Source organism: Odontesthes bonariensis, chromosome 6 (genome assembly GCF_027942865.1).
Source record: "Odontesthes bonariensis isolate fOdoBon6 chromosome 6, fOdoBon6.hap1, whole genome shotgun sequence".
Taxonomy (NCBI): domain Eukaryota; kingdom Metazoa; phylum Chordata; class Actinopteri; order Atheriniformes; family Atherinopsidae; genus Odontesthes; species Odontesthes bonariensis.
This window is the reverse complement of record NC_134511.1, coordinates 34,235,701-34,253,975: the sequence shown is the minus strand read 5'-3', so window position 1 is coordinate 34,253,975 and position 18,275 is coordinate 34,235,701. Positions and strand designations below refer to the sequence as shown.

At 41.6% G+C, this 18,275-nt stretch overlaps 1 protein-coding gene across 6 annotated transcripts in view; it reads left to right on the top strand.

Moving 5' to 3' along the window:
* Positions 1-17,400, top strand: part of ep400 (E1A binding protein p400) — a 31,963-nt gene extending 14,563 nt beyond the window's left edge. For 2 of the 6 annotated variants that reach the window (XM_075468464.1, XM_075468460.1), the window contains 31 exons: positions 236-535; positions 3,130-3,294; positions 3,818-3,955; positions 4,197-4,267; positions 5,530-5,819; positions 6,005-6,207; positions 6,719-6,888; positions 7,856-8,052; positions 8,211-8,322; positions 8,434-8,712; positions 8,829-8,903; positions 9,046-9,180; positions 9,272-9,316; positions 9,537-9,690; positions 9,932-10,164; positions 10,284-10,457; positions 10,540-10,587; positions 10,705-10,841; positions 11,035-11,091; positions 12,309-12,387; positions 12,680-12,838; positions 12,944-12,989; positions 13,083-13,189; positions 13,329-13,530; positions 13,611-13,747; positions 13,913-14,149; positions 14,995-15,163; positions 15,407-15,546; positions 15,728-15,886; positions 15,990-16,067; positions 16,377-17,400. In XM_075468464.1, coding sequence (XP_075324579.1) covers positions 236-535; positions 3,130-3,294; positions 3,818-3,955; positions 4,197-4,267; positions 5,530-5,819; positions 6,005-6,207; positions 6,719-6,888; positions 7,856-8,052; positions 8,211-8,322; positions 8,434-8,712; positions 8,829-8,903; positions 9,046-9,180; positions 9,272-9,316; positions 9,537-9,690; positions 9,932-10,164; positions 10,284-10,457; positions 10,540-10,587; positions 10,705-10,841; positions 11,035-11,091; positions 12,309-12,387; positions 12,680-12,838; positions 12,944-12,989; positions 13,083-13,189; positions 13,329-13,530; positions 13,611-13,747; positions 13,913-14,149; positions 14,995-15,163; positions 15,407-15,546; positions 15,728-15,886; positions 15,990-16,067; positions 16,377-16,691 — 4,811 coding nt within the window. In that variant the 3' untranslated portion in view covers positions 16,692-17,400. Of the gene's footprint in view, positions 1-235; positions 536-3,129; positions 3,295-3,817; positions 3,956-4,196; positions 4,268-5,529; positions 5,820-6,004; positions 6,208-6,718; positions 6,889-7,855; positions 8,053-8,210; positions 8,323-8,433; positions 8,713-8,828; positions 8,904-9,045; positions 9,181-9,271; positions 9,317-9,536; positions 9,691-9,928; positions 10,165-10,283; positions 10,458-10,539; positions 10,588-10,704; positions 10,842-11,034; positions 11,092-12,308; positions 12,388-12,679; positions 12,839-12,943; positions 12,990-13,082; positions 13,190-13,328; positions 13,531-13,610; positions 13,748-13,912; positions 14,150-14,994; positions 15,164-15,406; positions 15,547-15,727; positions 15,887-15,989; positions 16,068-16,376 lie in introns of all 6 variants that reach the window. The other 4 variants (XM_075468462.1, XM_075468459.1, XM_075468463.1 and 1 more) reach the window with 3 other exon arrangements.
* The last annotated feature ends 875 nt before the right edge of the window (positions 17,401-18,275 follow it).

Sequence of the window (18,275 nt, the reverse complement as noted above, 5' to 3'; positions counted from 1 at the left end):
GTTTGAACACTCTTTATACACCTTTACTGAACTGTTTTGGAAGAAAGACGTATACCATTACACACTTGATATTTTTTTAGCAGTGTCATCAATAGCTTCCTTAATATTGCTTGCTGTGTTGGCCTACCACTGCTCAGTGAATGTATGAAGAAAGCGGTTTGATCTTACTGGTATGACTAAATATTGGGTTACTCTTAACACGGAGTCCCATACCCCATTGCCTTGTACTTCACAGCCATTGGAACAGCTACTCAGAGAGCCCAGGCTACTACTCCTGTCTGCAGCAGCAACAACACTGCAGCCTCCTCTGTAGCCTCCTCTGGGAACAGTGGCATTGGGCAGCATGTGTTGGGGACTGCCTCTGTGGCCTTGAGCCAGACCTTAGCTGGTGCAGTTATGGGCTCTATGGTTCCCATCAACCAGCCTGGATTAGCACAGGTCCCCAGGGCAGCTTTGGCCCCCAGCCATGCCATCCAGCCCAGCTTATTGTCCCAGAGGTTGGTCCTTACATCTCAGGCCCAGGCACGGTTGCCTAGTAAGTGGCCTGCCCTTCCCTCCGTCTCACCATTTTCCCTCCACCTCTGGCACAACAGTTTTTGGCTGCTCTTCTCTGAGGCCTTTACTTGAGGCACTGCTGATATGTGTTAAGTCTTAAAACCTCTCCAGGGAAAGTGGCGTCATATATGCAATGGTGCAGCATTTGTGCAGCAATTGTGGTCACATGTCGTGTATCAGTTGATATACAACTGATGGTGAAATAGAATTCCCTGAAGATTAGACCTTGTAGCCATATCAGCAGCATCTCGACAGCCTCAGCATTCCCCAATGTCTTTCTTGAAACTTGCATGTACACTATGAATGACCCACTTATGTCGCACTTCACTACACTACACTACACTGTTCAACTTCAAGGAAAATTCCAGGATTTTTTTCAGCCTGGTCCCTATTTTCCTTTTAGTATGAGTGGAAATTATTGGTATCATAAAAATCTTTGCATTCAGGTCTATGACATTTGTCCTCTGAAAGAGTTAATTTTACAAAACTAATTTTTTAAGAACAGTGGATTGTGCCTTTCTAAATTGTGGCAACAAAATGTAAAGCCACACTTTCTTTTCTTTCTTTCTTTTGTTTTGTCTGGGCCACACTGAAGTTTTGAAGATGTTTGCAGTGACTGTTTTGCCCAGGGTGATCACTGCCAGTCAAAAAGGAGAAGAAATCCTCCATCAAAGCACCTTTTCCTTAAGAAAGACTATGCTCTGAGAGCAGGCGTCCAGATGACGCTTGAGTAAAGATAACTTTTATTTTCTTCACACTGCAACTCGAATAAATAGCGATTGCCACTGAATTCATAATCCCAGTGCACATAGTCATCAACTCCATGTTTCCCCTCTCAGTATGGGTCCAATTGCAAAGATTTTTGTGCAACATGATCAATATTTTTTCACCCAAATAAAAGGGAAAATGTAAACCTGGTCAAAAAATTCAGAATTATTCCCCCTCTTTTTATTATTAGTATTATTATTATTTTTCTCCCGATTTACTAATTTTTCCTTTGTTTCTTGCATAAGCCTTGCTGCAGGAAAAATACCAAAAGCTATAGTTCCCTTGTTTTATTTCTTTGCTGTCGTTACGTTTTTCCTTATCTTGTGCGTCACTCCAAAGCATGTGGTCCCACAGATTATCCCACCCGGTTTGCCTCAAATGAGAACAGATATACTCTTTCATTAACCCACTGTAAAAAAAAAAAAAAAAAAACACCACATTTTTGTAAAAATCATCTTTATGCCGTTTGTACGTGGCCACCTAAGTAATTGCTTTTTGAATAGAATTTCAGCATAGCATTTGTTTTAATGAAATTTCTGATCATTTTTGCATTTACTTCTTTCTTTTTTACTTTTTTTTTTTTGTTGTTGTTGTTTTTCATCGTATGCCCAATGAATAGCAATTCGTGCTTTGTAAACACAGTATTTAAACTTAAAGGCCATTAGTTAAAACACCATAAAACCTAAAAAAAACAAAACTGGAAACTGAAAGAGCAGCAATTATTACTCCCTCAGCAACACTACTGCAATCAATGCCCTTAACCTGACAGCTTCATTGGAGCTGCTCTGTGACCAGCAGGTTTAAATGTGTGAAAATGAGATCGTGGTCAGAACACTACTATAAAGGAAGCAGTACTTGAAACTACCCTGAAAAATATAGGTAAGGCATCCTCAAAGGTCTTGGTAGGGAATTGTGTATCTTATGATCCTCAGATTGTTCCACATGTTTTTGAGACTTCTTATAGCATCGGTGCAGAGCACACTTGCTACCATAATTGGACCATTACTCTTGGGTTGTTAGACTGCATTGCCTCTACTGAGGTGCTTTATAGCTTAAAAGTATCATCCTACCTATTGATTTTTCTTTTTTTTTTTTCAATGTCAGATGAGATTAGAATCGACACACGATGTGCACTCAACTCTAGTGTTTATACGGAAACATTCTTAGATAAACTTCTTTTTGATGGCATGAAGAAGTTTTATTTTATTTCCTAAAGCCACTGACGGGGTGAGATTTTTATGCATGCAACAAGGTATTTTTATATACTTTTGGCTTAGTCTTAAATGTGGTTGTTGGCCTAAGATTTAGGTAAATTTAAGCATATAATGAATGTAAAATCCATTCACTATATTATTATGAAAACTGCTAATTCTTTGTTTATATGTAATTTTTTCCTTGAAGTAAAGTGCATACCTTTGTCAGAAATTTCATTGGCCATGACAAAAAAACCTGAACGGGATATTAGTTTTGCCTTTTTAACTGTACTTCTTGGTGACCCGTGTTGCCTTGAAAAAGTGTTGAGTGCTTTATGTATGTTTATTTTTAAGGCTCTCTGTCTCTCCTGAGTCATGCCTTATAGACATTTTGCTCCCTCGTAGTTTATAAAACTAGGAGCTGCTATGATTTGGTCCTGGAAAGAAGCTGTGCTCATCCCACTGATTAATCCACCCTGGTTCTGCATGAATTGTCTCTTTTACACCCCTTTTAACTAACAAATTCAATTGTTTTGTGGATATAAAAATGTTAGGACATTTTAGGACTATTTTCATCCATCCTTTAAACGCTTGCTCTGATTTTCCGTTGAAGGTGGAGACGTGGTGAAGATTTCCCAGCTGGCAAACATAGCAGGCAGTCAGAATCGTATCTCCCAGCAAGAGACTCCTGTCACTCTGCAATTCCAGGGTAACAAGTTCACTTTGTCCCCCAGTCAGCTCCGCCAGCTCACCACTGGACAGCCCCTGCAGCTGCAAGGTACACTTTGTAATCCCATTGCCACATTTTAGTAATTGCGTACGGTTTGACTAGTTTTTAGACCTTTATTGAAGTACGAAGACCTTCTTCTAATGTGCTTAGTCCATTCAGACAATTCCATTGTTCGTAAACTGATAACTGGTGTTGCATCAGGGTTGAAAGGTGAAATCACACCAATGTCTCTCCAGGTCTTAAAAGGGAAGACCTATACGTTGCATTCCATCTGGAGGGATTAGAATATAGTTATTTTGGTTTCATCATCTCGTGTCATATTAGTGAAGAGACCTTTACATGTCTTCGTCTTTTTTATTTAATTTTTTTTTTTTTTTTATCCTTCCGCAATCAGTTTTCCATAAAGGCTAGATGTTTTGTCGTTTTAATTTCCTTTTATTGTTGTTTCTCTTGCCATAAAAACCTTAATTCCAACAGCATTGCTTATCTTTTTTCCACAAGTTAAACTGTTTCATGTCCAGCTTCTGTTAGATGACCTGAATATTTGTCTCTGTATTTGTTGTGGATTTAGGCCTTCACATCGTGCCAGCTCCAGGGCAGCAGATCTTAAGGCCCCAGGGATCCATGGTAATGCAAACTATGTCTCCAGCTGTTCCTGCTTCCAATGCCTCTGCCACACCTCATCCTGCCCTGTCAGCAGCCCAGCAAGGTGACTCATTCACAGCTAAGATATAGCTGAACTATCTCTGAATCAGTTATTTTGGTAACATCCTCCAGCAGCCATTTTTTTATCAGTATAATTCCAAAAGTTAATAGTTTGCTATGTGAAATAAATTGCAACCTTGCCGAATCAATAAAAGCTTCTTCCATGGACTGTAAGTTTAACACTGGTATTTTTATAAGATGATTAAATGTATTCTTGTGTTAACGGTGTATAATTTGTTTTTAAGCATTGGGTGTGAATACAAATGCCACATCATCCCCCATAAGAACAACTACTGCAGCTCATGGGGGTTCACAGGTGAGCAAAATAACATTCTCACAATGTATGAAGATGCCACATGTAGGTAAAACCTACCTTTTGCATTGTTTTCACATTTAAACATGCAAAACCTTTAATCCTCTTTATCACTGTTAAGTATCTACCCATACACATTATGTAATTAAAGATTGGTCCAACATTGCAGTAAGCTGGTTGTCAGTTAAGCAAAACCCACACACCCACAAGATGTTATTTCTGCCCAAGTGTAAAGCTAGCTTTCAATTCCCAAAATCGTTTGTTCCTTTTCCACAGAAAAGTAAATCTTTTCACATTTTTGTTTGAATACAGTGAACCCTCGTTTTTCGCGGGGGTTACGTTCCAAAAAGAACCCGTGATAGGCGAAATCCGTGAAGTAGTAACCTTTATTTTTTTTTTTACAATTATTATACAATGAAATACTCCATAATACATTGAAACCAAAGAACAAAACCTTTTTACAGGCCCAAGCATTTGTTTAACAAATAAAAGTACTGTATAAACGTTTTTTTTTTACAAATAACTACTGTACTAGTCTGTAAAATAATCATTTTAATCATCAATACGAACTGAAGGCTTCAAATTGCGGAGATCAAGACCGCCCCACCGCGACCCGAGTCATTGGATTAGAACGGGAGAAAATGAAAATTGGTTATGAAAAAAAAAAAAATACAAAGTACAGTAGGACAAATAGTGACTCACGTGTGTTTCACTGCTCTTCTGACTGAGCTGCTGAGCAGCTGCTGACTCCGCTCTGTAGCGTTTTTTTCTTCTAAAGCCCGCGGTGCAGGTGTGTTTTTTCGAGAGAAGGACATAGTTATCGGTAGTTGTTGTCGCTCTTTTTTTCTTCTGGGCAAAAAGATTTTTATATACCGACATGCCACCATCGATTATGTTTGAGAACTGTAATGAACGTGTACGTGTACATATTAAACCGCAATGTTATGGACACACAGGTAGAGAAGAAACGGAGAGACTGGTTAGCCAATCAGAATGCAGAACACAATGCACGATGCAAATCCGTGAAGCAGCGAGACCGTGAAAGGTGAACCGCGTTATAGCGAGGGTTCACAGTACTTAAAAAATCTTTCGTTGCTACCCTGCACTGTTTAAAGAATTTCCAGTTTTTGGAAGAAGGTACATCCCACAGAAGTTGTTAGCTTTGTGACTTCTTCAAATGGCTACATTTGTTTTCTCTTACTAGATTATTGTAAGACCAAGCATTTCTCAAAAAGAATAATTACTCCTGTCATATTTGTGTTCAGGTGACTTCAGAGGAAAAGAGTCAACTGCTTAAAGAGCGTTTGAGCCGTTTGGTGGCAGCAAATGAACAGCGCTGTAGCCGCAGAGTGTTGTATGGGTCAGATCTGCTCCAGGTGTGCACTTTGAGCTCAGAACCTGATCACTCTGCCCTTACTGCTGGAGGCTGGAGGTGGGTCGGCAGGGAGAGCTGCCTCAGGGCTCAGAAAACCTGTGTGGGTACCACTTCTACGCTGCAGTCCTCGCTGCTCTCTGTGCAGAACAACCTGGGGACTGCCAACAGCCATATAAAGAGGTAAAGCTTTATGTTTGCTGTATCGCTTCTCATTCTAAAACATTCACCATGGCTGTGTAGTGATCACCAAGAAAAGCTTAAATCATCTTTATTTATAAAATTCTGTTTTTATTTCTTATTCCTTACAATGACTCATGCTAGTTATGCTTATATTTAATATAATTATGGCTGTTGTCGTCTTGTAGGTTGACGTGTGTGGTGCCTCCAGCTGTAGCTGCTCCTCCTCACTTGTACGCAGCCAATCCTCCAGTTCCCTACCGCCTTGAGCAGAAGTCCTTTCACCAACGGCTGCTGGAGGCCTCTGCCCCCCACAGTGCTGACATCCACTATTTAACATCCAGACATCTCTTCAGTTATCCTGACTTACAACTAATGCAGATGGACTCAGGTTTGCTCGTTATTACTATTATTATTCAGTTCATTAATATTTTACAAACGATCAGAAGCAAACACAAACTGCAAAACAAATACGTGTTTACAACCAACTACAGCATAAGTTGGAATGTGTTTTGACCAAAGCTAAGTAGAACTTTTAGTCCTTAGAGCTTTTTCAAGAATTTAAAAGACTCCATCAGATAATGAACATGTTTCCTTCAATTCCTCTGGTTACACAAGATGAATTTTTATTCTTCTCATAGAGGAATTAGTTATCGTGCACAACCTAAGCGCAATAAATGTACTGATTTGCACTGATTATTTTAATGGTATTCAAAGCAAACAATTGCCACGGAAAATCCTGTGGTTAATCTGCACAAGTTCTTTCTGTGTAGAGTTACTGACTTGCTTCTGTTGTCAGAGAAGCATAATTACCATTTCCTAAACAACTGGAAAAAAAAATTCTTGCAGCTCAAACCCTGTCCACATTAAGAATAATTGTATTGATGTTTTTCTTTCCAAAGGTAAACTAGAAGCACTTGCTATTCTGCTGCAGAAACTAAGGTCAGAGAGTCGCCGTGTCCTCATCTTTACTCAGATGTTGAAGATGCTGGACATCCTCGAGACCTTCCTGGATTACAGGCAGCTCACTTATGTGCGCATTGATGAAAGCCTCACCTTTGATGAAAGACAGGTAAAATCACACCACCATTTCATTTGTTTCTCACGTGCAAAAACCACCATTAAAACTACTCTGTTGTCACTTGTCACAGTGGAAATGATGTGTAGAATTAGAAAATGGAGCCACGTATAACGGGCATTCTCTTTGGCTAAAAAGCCACAGACAAACCTAGGGATAAAAGCAGACGTCAGCGTTGCTCAGACTGCTCTTATGATGTTTTTCAAACTGCAAAGGTCTCCAAATTTCGATTGTGCTTTCATATTTGTCCCCGTCTGCAGCACTCAATGGTTTCCCAAGGTCATATATTGCACCATTAATCCTTTAATAGACATCCTAACCTTCACATACCTCCATGTTCAGGCTGAACAATTGAGCAACAATCGGTAATATAATTTCCCTTTTGGGATTATTAAAGTAAAATTTAATCGAATTGAATAGAGTGGTTATGTTCATGTAAAAGTTTCCAAGGTTTCATCCAAAGAAATCTGACAGTGACAACATCAGCGAAGATGCACACATAGTATTTGCCGTTGTGTGAGACTCGACGGTACATAAAATGAGTTGAAACACCAAGAGTGAGAGTTCTAATTTTTGTAATCAAATAAAGCTCTTAGTGGTTATGTGAAACATGCTGAAAGATGAGATGAATGCAGTTCTTTTGTACATGAACAATCAGATCTGATAAAGAACTCTGATTAGATTCCAACATGTGTTTTTGATTACATTTACACTGATTAAAGCGCTTATTAGTCTTGTTTTGGAGTCACTTGTTGCTGGTATAAGACAGCAAGGGTGCCGACAACTAATTGGTTACAGCAATTGCATAAAGATTGGTTGAAATGTCTGTTGTTCGAAGATAAACACTGAAATGAGCAAAGAGAATATATATGTTTCTATCTTTTTAAAAGGAGCTTTTGTATTGTTAGGAACTTCTTTCTTTGTCTTACTTTCTTCATGTGTTGGTGTTGTGGATCTGCAGGAGAATATGAAGAAGTTTAACAGGAGCAGGCAGGTGTTCTGCAGCATCCTGACCAACCGCTGCTGCTCTGCAGCTGGCACCATGGTTGATGCAGACACCATCATCTTCTACGACACAGACCTCAATCCAAGCATGGACGCCCGCACCCAGGAGTGGTGTGACAAGATAGGACGCTCCAAGGATATACACATATACAGGTGACATTATGCCCACTGGGAAAATCTGTTTAAATATTTTTTTCCCTTAATTCAACACTAGAAAAAGAGTAACCAGATTTGATTTCCTACTCCTGAACAGTGATTGTCAAGGTTTTTTTGGGGGGGATTTTCTGGTGATTCTTTTGAGTGTTTTCCAGGTTGGAGAGTGGGAATTCCATTGAGGAGAAACTGCTCAAGAATGGCACCAAGGACCTTATAAGAGAGGTGGCTGCCCAGGGCACTGACTACACCTTGGCTTTTCTAACACAAGTAAGATTAACTCATCGTGGTTGCTTAAGTGTTCATTTGGAATGAAAAACCATGTCTCTTTTTATTCAACCCAGGTTATTAAATATCTGACCTCATATTGTTTTTCTATAGCGAACAATCCAGGATCTGTTCGAAGTAGAGGCAGGCTCGGGGGTGAAGGTAGAGGAGTTTGTGGTTCTTCACCAGGAGCCATCAGCCTCTGAAACCATTTCTCCCAAAGTAGCAAGACCCTACATCCAGGCTCTCCACAGTATTAACTTGGATGCCCAGCCAGAGGAGGAAGAACAGCGGGATGAGGAGTTACGAGCCAAGGAGTCAACAGAGGAGTCGGAGAGCCAAACTAAAGAAGAGCCCGTTCAGATAGAGGAGCTGAATGCGGTCATGGAACAGGTAGTTGTATGATCCGTTTGCAAACGAGTTTTAGCTAAGAAATATTAATGGGATAAATTAAAAAAAGTTTTTCCCCAGCTAATTGTGTGTGTCGCATTCAATTATCCCACAAACAGCTAACTCCTATTGAAAGATACGCCCTTCATTATCTTGAGTACCTCCACGTGAGTGACGATGAAGCTACCCTTAAGGTAAGATATTTGATTTGTTGTGGTGTATATTTTTGCAGAGATTTTGTGTGGAAGTCAATGATTTTAAGAACCCCCATAGTGTCAGTGGGCTCTTTATAATCACAACAGTGTTTGATTAGTGTACTGTGTGTATATTCCCCAGGAGCAGTTGGAGTGCGCTAAGAGAGGCTGGGAGTTGCAGCAGCTGCAGAAGCTGGGAGATGAAGAGGAGGAGCACCAGGTGACGGTGGGAGAAGAAGATTTATTCACGTACACCAGAGAGGATGCTTACAACATGGTGGGTAGTCTTAGTCATATTTATCAATCAAACAAGAATTGATGTCTGGATTGTGTTGAGCTATTGTTGATGCTGTTTATCATTTCAACAGGAGTATGTATTTGACGCAGAGGATGGTCATACAGAAATTATGCCGGTAAGGCAGCAAATGTGGCTTATTTGAGAATTGAGTGATACATTTAATAATAAGGAAACAACTGCTGCCATGGATTTGTACCTTCACACACAGGTCCTTGTGTCATGTGTGTGATTATGTTGAATTTTTCATCTTTTTAAATTAGTATTTTTTGAAAAGCATTGTTGCACAAAATAAACTCCTAATCTGCTCTTGGCCTCTCTTCTGACTCGCAACATAGCTGTGGACTCCACCCACACCACCACAGGATGACAATGATATTTACATTGATTCAGTGATGATGCTGATGTATGACACCACGCCCATGCCAGAATCCAAACTGCCTCCGATCTACATCCGTAAGGAGCATAAGAGACTCAAAATGGACCCCTCGGGTAAAACATTTGTCATTTATGGACTTCAGCTTCTATTGCATAACAAATATTTTGTTGTACAGTTGGATAAATGCGAACGCTTTGTTCGGAATATTTGCTTTGAGAAGTTTTAAAGTTTCAGGGAAGAAATTGTCATAATTTAAGATGGTTCTCCAAACAGATTCAAGTATAAGTGCATGCCAGGGCTTTTTATTTTTATTTTTTATATTTCTGTCCTTACTGGACTGTTTTTGTCCAGTAGCGGCCAGGAAGAAGAAGAAGGGCCATGGAGAGACAGTCATACCTCCACGCTCCCTTTTCGAAAAGGCCAACATGCTCAAAGTTCGCCGTGAGGGCAAGGACCAGAAAAAGAACTTTTCCCTTAAGCAGCAGGCACCCTTTGCAAAGCCCCTACCCTCCCTGGTTAAACCTGCCATGGAGGCAGGTCAGGACAACCCGGAGTGGCTCATCAGTGAGGACTGGGCTCTGCTTCAGGTACTGCCTTCACTAACTGTGTGCATGAGGATCTTTCTTTCCAAGCTGCATAAACTGATGCATCATTGCTTACTTGATGTCACTGATTAAGTAATGTGTTATTGTGGTGTCTCTGTTAGGCTGTAAAGCAGCTTCTGGAGTTGCCTCTAAATCTGACAATTGTGTCCCCTGCCCACACACCTAACTGGGATCTGGTGAGTGATGTAGTGAACTCCTGCAGCCGCATCTACCGCTCACCCAAACAGTGTCGCAACCGCTATGAAAATGTCATCATCCCCAGAGAAGAGGGCAAGGTACTGAAAAGAGAATCACCCTATTCTCCTTGAAAAACTAGCTTTTTGCTTATTTGTCTAATCCATTTCTTAAATTTTTCAGTTGGTGTATGAGGCAAACCCTAAGAAGAAAACCAAGAGCATATACAAGGTATCCGGTCCTGTCTGATCTTTGCATTTGATAAATATATTCTTTTGCTCTTGAATTTCTGACTAACATCTGTTAACTTTGTTGTTTTTCTTTTCCTTCTTCTTCGTCAACATTCAGTCTAAGAACAGCCGTCCTCTAAGGACATGTCAGATCTACACCCAGGATGACAATGCCTCTCAAATTCAGCTGTACAACAGTCGCTTTGAACTGATGAAAATAATTGCCAGCAAGAGGAGCCCTCCAATCAAACCTCTGTAAGTACTTCTCTACTACTCTTCAAGAGGCTAGGACTGAAACTGGACATTTTCTGAGAGGGGAAACTACTTTGAATGGGATGTCGTGTCATACTGTTCAAAACCATTTTGAATGTTAACCAAGAAACTACACGCTCATTTCCTATTGTTTAGATTGGATACATTTATATTAATCTATTTAAACTTCTTACAGGTTAGGAATGAATCCATTCCAGAAGAATCCGAAACATGCATCAGTCTTGGCAGAAAGGTGTGTTTGATGTTGCTATTTCTGTCTAATTGGGGGTCCTAGCAGCGAAGCTGCAGGAACCCATTGGAATAGTAGCTTTTCCTATTATTATTGTTCAGTTTCTGCTGCAATTGAAGTCTATGGCAGCCCCATGAACGCAATGCGAGAAAGTTGTGATATTTGGCACACGTAATTAGCCAAGTGCCAATAACAAACTCAAGAATTTTCATGGCTCAAGAGTCTACTCTCTAGCGCCACCAACACGTCAAAGTTCAAAGTGCATTCAGCCTAATAACTTTTGAATACTTGGTCCAAATTTCAAAAATGAGGCATCGTTGGAATCCTTGGATCATGACGAGTCCAACGCACCCTATGACGTCAATTTGCGTATACTTAGATTTTCCGCCATTTTGAATTTGATCAAAAAGCTTAAAAAAGCATTTCAGGTCACACAGATTGTCAAATCTTCACGAAACTTGGCACATAGACTCTTAAGCCCAAGCCGCACAAAAGTTATCGTGTGGAATTTTGAATTAGGCTTCCGTTTTTCCATAAAAGCCAATCAAACTCGAGGATGACGCCGCCAAACCGGAAGTGAGGCTATATCTTGGCAACCATTAGATGTTATGACGTCAAACTTCTAACACAGACTCATATCCAGGCTGGTAAGAGGCCAACGAAATTTGGTGACGTTTAGCCTATAGATGGCGCTATATGTAGCAAAAATGCATTTTTGCTCATATCTTTGGACCCATTGGTCCAAATTTCACAACTGAGGTACCGTTGGAATCCCTGGATATAGACAAGATCAACCCACATCATGACGTCATCTGCGCCATCTTGGATTGTCCGCCATTTTGAATTTAATTGAAAACCTTTAAAAAGCATTTCAGGCCACTGAGATTGTCCAATCTCAACGGAACTTGGCACATAGAATCTTCAGACCAAGCCGCACATAAGTTATCATGTGGATTTTTTTATTTCACTTCCGTTTAACCGCGACAGCCAATCAAACTCTACGCCAATGCGCAAACGAGACATTTGGCCGTATCTCTGCGATGCATTGATGTATCAATGCCAAACTTGTTGCATGGACTCACAACGCATTCCTGAGTAGCCCAAGCCTTGCCTATTGTGCCATTCTGCTAGGACCCCCACATTGCTGCTTGCAGCTATATTTTTTATTTGAAACTCGCATCTATAAATCAAAAATGATTAACTTGTTCTTTTTTATACAGTGGAATCAGCTATGATAAGCCTCTTCCTCCCATTCAGGTGGCATCACAGCGTGCTGAAAGGATTGCCAAAGAGAAAAAGGTGAGCATCAGCAGTGTGTATATTAATGCTCATGCTACAAGCATTCTAGCTTCATGTCAACAATAAAGAGTGTTTGGTTTGACTGAAATCTAATATTTAAGGTCTTTGCTTGGAAAAACAACCATAGTGCCTGTGTTACACCTATGTAGAAATAGTTCTTTACAGCTGTATGCATCCATTTTGTTTAAGTGAAGTTATGCTAGCATCTCCCAGCATGTGGTAGATTTTTATCAGATATTGGCCTCCATTTTTAAACTTTTTTTTTTTGTTGTGGTTTTGTGCGTTTTTGCAGGCCCTTGCAGAGCAGCAGAAGGCTCAGCAGTTAGCCCAGCAGCAGACGGGAGCTCCCCAGGCCGGGGCTGCACCTGGTCAGCTCCAGGCTCCTGCTGCTGGAGCTCAAGTCCCTCAGGCCGCTGCTGGAGCCACTGCTGTGCCAAATGCAGCAGTACTGGTGAGAATCAAAACATCCTCTGCAGATGTACTTCCACATAAAGAGAGATCCAAAATTCTTTTGCTCAGTGAAACCTGTGCACAACTCTTGTTTCATGTTTTTCAGGCCGGAGCCATTAAAAACGCCACTGTAGGCACAACCATTCAGGCTGGTATGTTGACCTGCACATATCACATATCATATCACAGTCCAGTTGGTGTTTCAGTATCTAATTCATTGCTCTTTTTTTTTCTGACATTTCCAGCCACTGTAGGGGGGAATGTGATTGTGAACACAGTAGCTGGAGTTCCTCCAAGTCCCTTCCAGGCCAGCAAACGCCTTGCATCTCCAGTCATAGCCGGCACCCTGTCTGTGAGTCATGTTTGCTGATTACTGCCTCTCTGGAATTAATTACAGCAACACAAATAGCCTGTGTGCTGTTGTGAACATTTTGTAGACCGAATGAGCACTGCAAGCTTCGCTCATTGTTTTTTTGTCATTGTTGATCCAGCCTGCAGGCACACCTGGAGCCCAGGTGGTCCATGCACAGCAGAGAGCGGTTACCGCTACTGCAGCGCCCGCTGAAGTGGTCGCTATAGCTACAGGTCAAAGTGTCAGAGCTGTAACCCCAGTGACGGCGTCTGCAGTAGTTTCTACTACTCTGAGCCCAGTGCAGTCACAGACCCGCCCACTGGTGCCCCAGGTCACACCAGGTAATAGAATTAACTTGGTCTTTGCTCCTGAATTTTCTTTAAAACTCCTCATTGTGACTCCTATGCTGTCCTCTTTCCAGCTACCGGTATGCAGTTGACACAAAAGCCTATCACCCAGGCCCATTTGCAGATGCTGCGACAACAGCAGCTGCAGCAACATCAACAGCAACAGCAGCAGGCTACTTCCCCTCAGATCAAAGCTGTAGGCAAACCTCAGGTACACCATCAGCATCTTTACCTGATAGTTCCACTAAATACAAAAGTATGGATATAATTTCATTTAAGCATGGCTCTACTGGATCAATTAAAGTGAAAGTGCTACCTAAGATGTTGACATGGTCACAGTGACTGTATCTTAACCTGCTAATGATTCTCTTTGCAGGAGTTGTTAAAGATGCAGAAACACAAACTGCAGTTACAGCAGCAACAGCAGCAGGTGGCTGCAGCCGTGGCAGCCGCAGCAGCCCAGGGCCAACAGGCCTCAGGGACCCACCAGCCCGGCCAGGTGCCACCTGCACAGGCCGCCCAAGCCAATCCTCAGCTGGCTGCTGTCACAGCACCCAGACCTGGGACCGTGCTGACGGGCACCCCTGTGAACACCCTGCAGGTGGCCAGACTGGTAAGATTACCATAAAGATCCTTTCACACAGAATTTGTAACGCAAGAATTTAGACAGAAATTATCACCACATAGGTTTTCAAGATGAGCCAGGCATCACCAAACTAAAGTGACCAGGCCTACATTACTCCCAGATATTTATTTGCCCTCCATTTAAAATAAATAAATATCTGTCCAGACAAGAATGCAGAAATTCCCAGAAATGCTGATATTAACATGCCAGGCCAATAGGTGATGATAACAGATGATGACACCATCCATCCATTTTCTATACCCGCTTAATCCGTCAGTCAGGTCGCGGGGGGGCTGGAGCCTATCCCAGCAGTCATCGGGCGAGAGGCGGGGTACACCCTGGACAGATCGCCAGTCCATCACAGGGCCCAGATGATGACACTCAGTGGAATTTATTCAAATAAAGAGGACATGGAGCTATTGTAAATGGTTCAGTTTTAATGTTTTGGGTACACAGTTTGAAGTTGGATATCTGGTAGTAATGAGACAGCCATCAAAAGTATTTTGACCTCAGGCAGCCTACTTTCTTAAACGTTGGCAGGTCTGCATCCATATAGACTGTCTCATTAGTGGTAGCTGTCTGTTTGACAGTGCCTTCTCTGTCCTTTCTTCCATCTTATCTGTCCCATAACAGATTATTCCTTGTGACTGGTAATAACCCATCGTGGTCAGTTTGAAAAAGATGCTACCAGTTCCATTCTAAAACAGCCAATGAAACATGAGCTCCCAGAGTTGTCTAGTTTCCATGCTGCTGGAGACCACTATTGGTGGTCTTTCTTAATGTTTTATTGTTCTATTGCTTTAATACTACTTCAATTTTGTTTCCTGTCATAGACCAGAGTCTCCACTCAGGGCCAGATTCAGGCCCAGGCAGGACAAACTGCTCAGGTGACCCTCACTAAACCTCCTGTGGTGTCTGTGCCAGCCGTGGTCTCATCGACTGGGGTCGCTACGCTGCCAGTCACAGGCATTAGTGTGGCCATCGGTCAGGCCCAGAAAACAGGTTTGTTTAAAGTTTATCATTTCTTGAACAATGATTTTTTTTTTTTTTTTTTTTTTTTTTTTTATTTCCCACAGTTGATTCTAGTGTTGAGACTTTATTTTCATCTATTCTTCCTCAGTATAAACCGTATGATAATTGGAACAGAGATCCAAAAATCTAACTGGATCTTTGTTTTTGTTGAATGAGCCAGCATCATTTTTAGCTGCAAAATGAGCTTCTACTTTCTCTTTTGTCCTCTGTCAGGTGGCCCTGTGCTGACGCCGCCATTCCCTCAGATGCAGGTCCAACAGCTGATTCAGATGAAGAAACAGCAGCAGGCAGCAGCTGCCGCCCAGCAGAAAGCCGGGCAGCCGCAGCAAGGACAGGCCACTGTACAGCAGAAGGTAAACAGTCACTAAGTTTCTGTTACCAGTCCATGTTAACAAAGGCAGCGTACGCATATCTGTTCTGTGTGCGAAAGTGTACCACAGCTTTTTGGTTTATTCAAAAACATCTTAGATGAGAATTAGTTCAAAGTATTAGCATCTTGTTATTGATTTTACTGTAATTCTATTACTTTCTTAGATTGGTACCCAGCAAGTGACAGTGCAGGCAGCCCAGTCAGCCCAGCAGCAGCAGAAGGTGACCTACACCACCACCCAACTCCAACCGGGAATCAAAACCCAGTTCTTCACTACATCCATCGCACAGGCTCAAAAACCGGCCGGAGCCCAACAAATCCAGGTGTGTCATCAGAGGCAGCAGCCTTCATCATGAAATACTTTTTTCCATTAAAATGATGGGTTTGTGTGCTGATATGGGAACTTTTTTTTACTGCTCGTATCAGGTGGCTAAGCTTCCTCAAATAGTGCAACAGCAGCCAGCTGTGGCCAATATTCAGCAGATTGTGTCTTCTCCTCAGCAGGTGAGGGTTTAATGCTGATCGTTACTAATAAGGGACCTTCTGTAAGGCTAACGGGTTGTAGGTGTAATCAAGAACTTACTCCAGACTAAAGAATAAACACCACTGTAGGCTTTTAGAAATGCTGCTTTTGAAAGGCGTTAAATGCTTTTGTCTCTTTATGTCTGCTCTAATGATGTCTTCATTATTACTGTGACAGACTTATTTGCCTCTTATGGACGCACCAGAGAGCGGTTTAATGCAGCGCAACGGATCAAATCAAATATGTCAACAAGGATGGAAATATTTAGTTTATTTGTTGCTTCTCTTCAGATCCAGCCTCAGACTGTCACTCTGACCCAGACAGCCACCTCGGCTCCCGCTCAGGTGCAGATGATTCCTGCGGGGACAGCGACAGCCCAGGTGGTCCAGCAGAAGATTATCCAGCAGCAGGTGGTGACAGCTGCCGCTTCACCCCAGATCCAGACACCGCCTCCACACAGCCCCGCTCAGCAGCCTGCTGCACCCTCTGCTGCAGAGTCCCCAGTGCAGCAACCCGCTCAGACCCAACAGCCCAACAAGAGTCAAGCTCGCCAAGGGGGCATCAGGGCCAAAGCCCCTGCCAAGCCCAGTGGGGGGAACAGCTAGGAGTACACACTAATGAAAGTGTTTTCCTGCCGTACAGACAAAGTGACGAGGTTGTTGCAGGTCCTGCTGCATCTGAGTGCAGATGCATTGTTAGCCTTTACCACACTTATTGCATTATTTTTAGTGCTAACAACTACGCTGTATTGGCAGATCGGCCATGATCTGTCAGTATTTCCTGTGGCATCCATAACTATGTCTTTCTGAGTCAACACCGTTCCATCCTAAATTTGATTCACATGTGGAATTATTTCATGAAATAACAACTTCAAAATGTAGCCATACAACTACTGCCCAATCCATCATCTCAGTCATGCCTTCCATCTAATGATTATATGACATGAGTCATTCTACATTGAGAATGAGCTCTTTATTAGAATAAGTGTATTCATATCTAGTCCCTTTTTATGTCTGATTCTCTTGTCTAGGTAACTGAATGGAAAATAATGCACGTTCCTTTAGACATTTGTTTTTGGGTTTGTTTGTTTTTTTTTCAGTAAATACACTGTAAACATGTACTTTAGTATTTTGTGTTTACTCATGAATTGTCTTTTTTATTGATGTCAAAAGAAAAAAAAATGTAAATATCAACAAAAACATTTGTACTTGTAAAGTAGTCGTGTTTTCATTGGATTTTTCAGCCTAATTGTAATAAAGTGTTTTGTTTTTATACACAAATCCATCTTTTTCTTTCATTAAAATGTTGTAAGTACTTTGAAATCTTGTGAGTTTTTAAAACCCGTTCCCTGGTTTTGGTACAGATCGCATGCTGTTTCTACAGCCTAGTATCTGCAGTTTTAACACTTAACAGCATGAAGTGAACACCGATTTGAGACTATTTGTTAGTCAAAATATAAGGATTTCAGTCCTTTGTGGACTAAATTGAATATACGTTTTATTTTTAGTCCTAGCATCAGGTAGCAATTACATACCAGGTCCCAGCTGTAATAGTTATCATTTGCATTTGATCTTTGGAGTCTTTGACATTAAACTGAAGAACATGTCTGCTGCTGTACTCAGTAGAAATTATAATACTCAGAGGCCCTGCAGACTTGTCTTTGCCCACAGGAGGTCACTGTTGCACCAGTCTTACTATTCGTTTCAAAATCTGTTGCTTTTCCAGTTCTTGAAATTTCCCATCTGCTCCTCAGTCCACACCCTGTGTCTTTTCTATCCCCTGGTGCTCTATGGCCAGTCCATATTCACAACTAAACGAGTGAGACAAGGGAGGTGAGGTGGAAGAGAGGGATCAGATATGAGCAGATGGCCAAAACTGGTTCCTTTGGCCAGGAAGTCACTCCACCCCAGACCGCTCTTATTTAAACATGGAAAATTCTGCTACTTTCCTTGTTTTAACAGGATGGCATTTAAGTTAGAAACATGCAGAGTGCTAACAGTCTCACAGCTATTAAACATGCAAGACAAAACAGCTGTCAGATTTGAGAGTTTGGTGGGGGTGGGAGTAGGTAATATGAATCACACTATTTCAAACTTTAAATGTCATCACTCGCTTCACAAATCCTGTGTGAAGGACTGCATTTGCTGAAAAGAACTGTGGCGAAGCCCATTTCCCAGCCCTCTGTTACC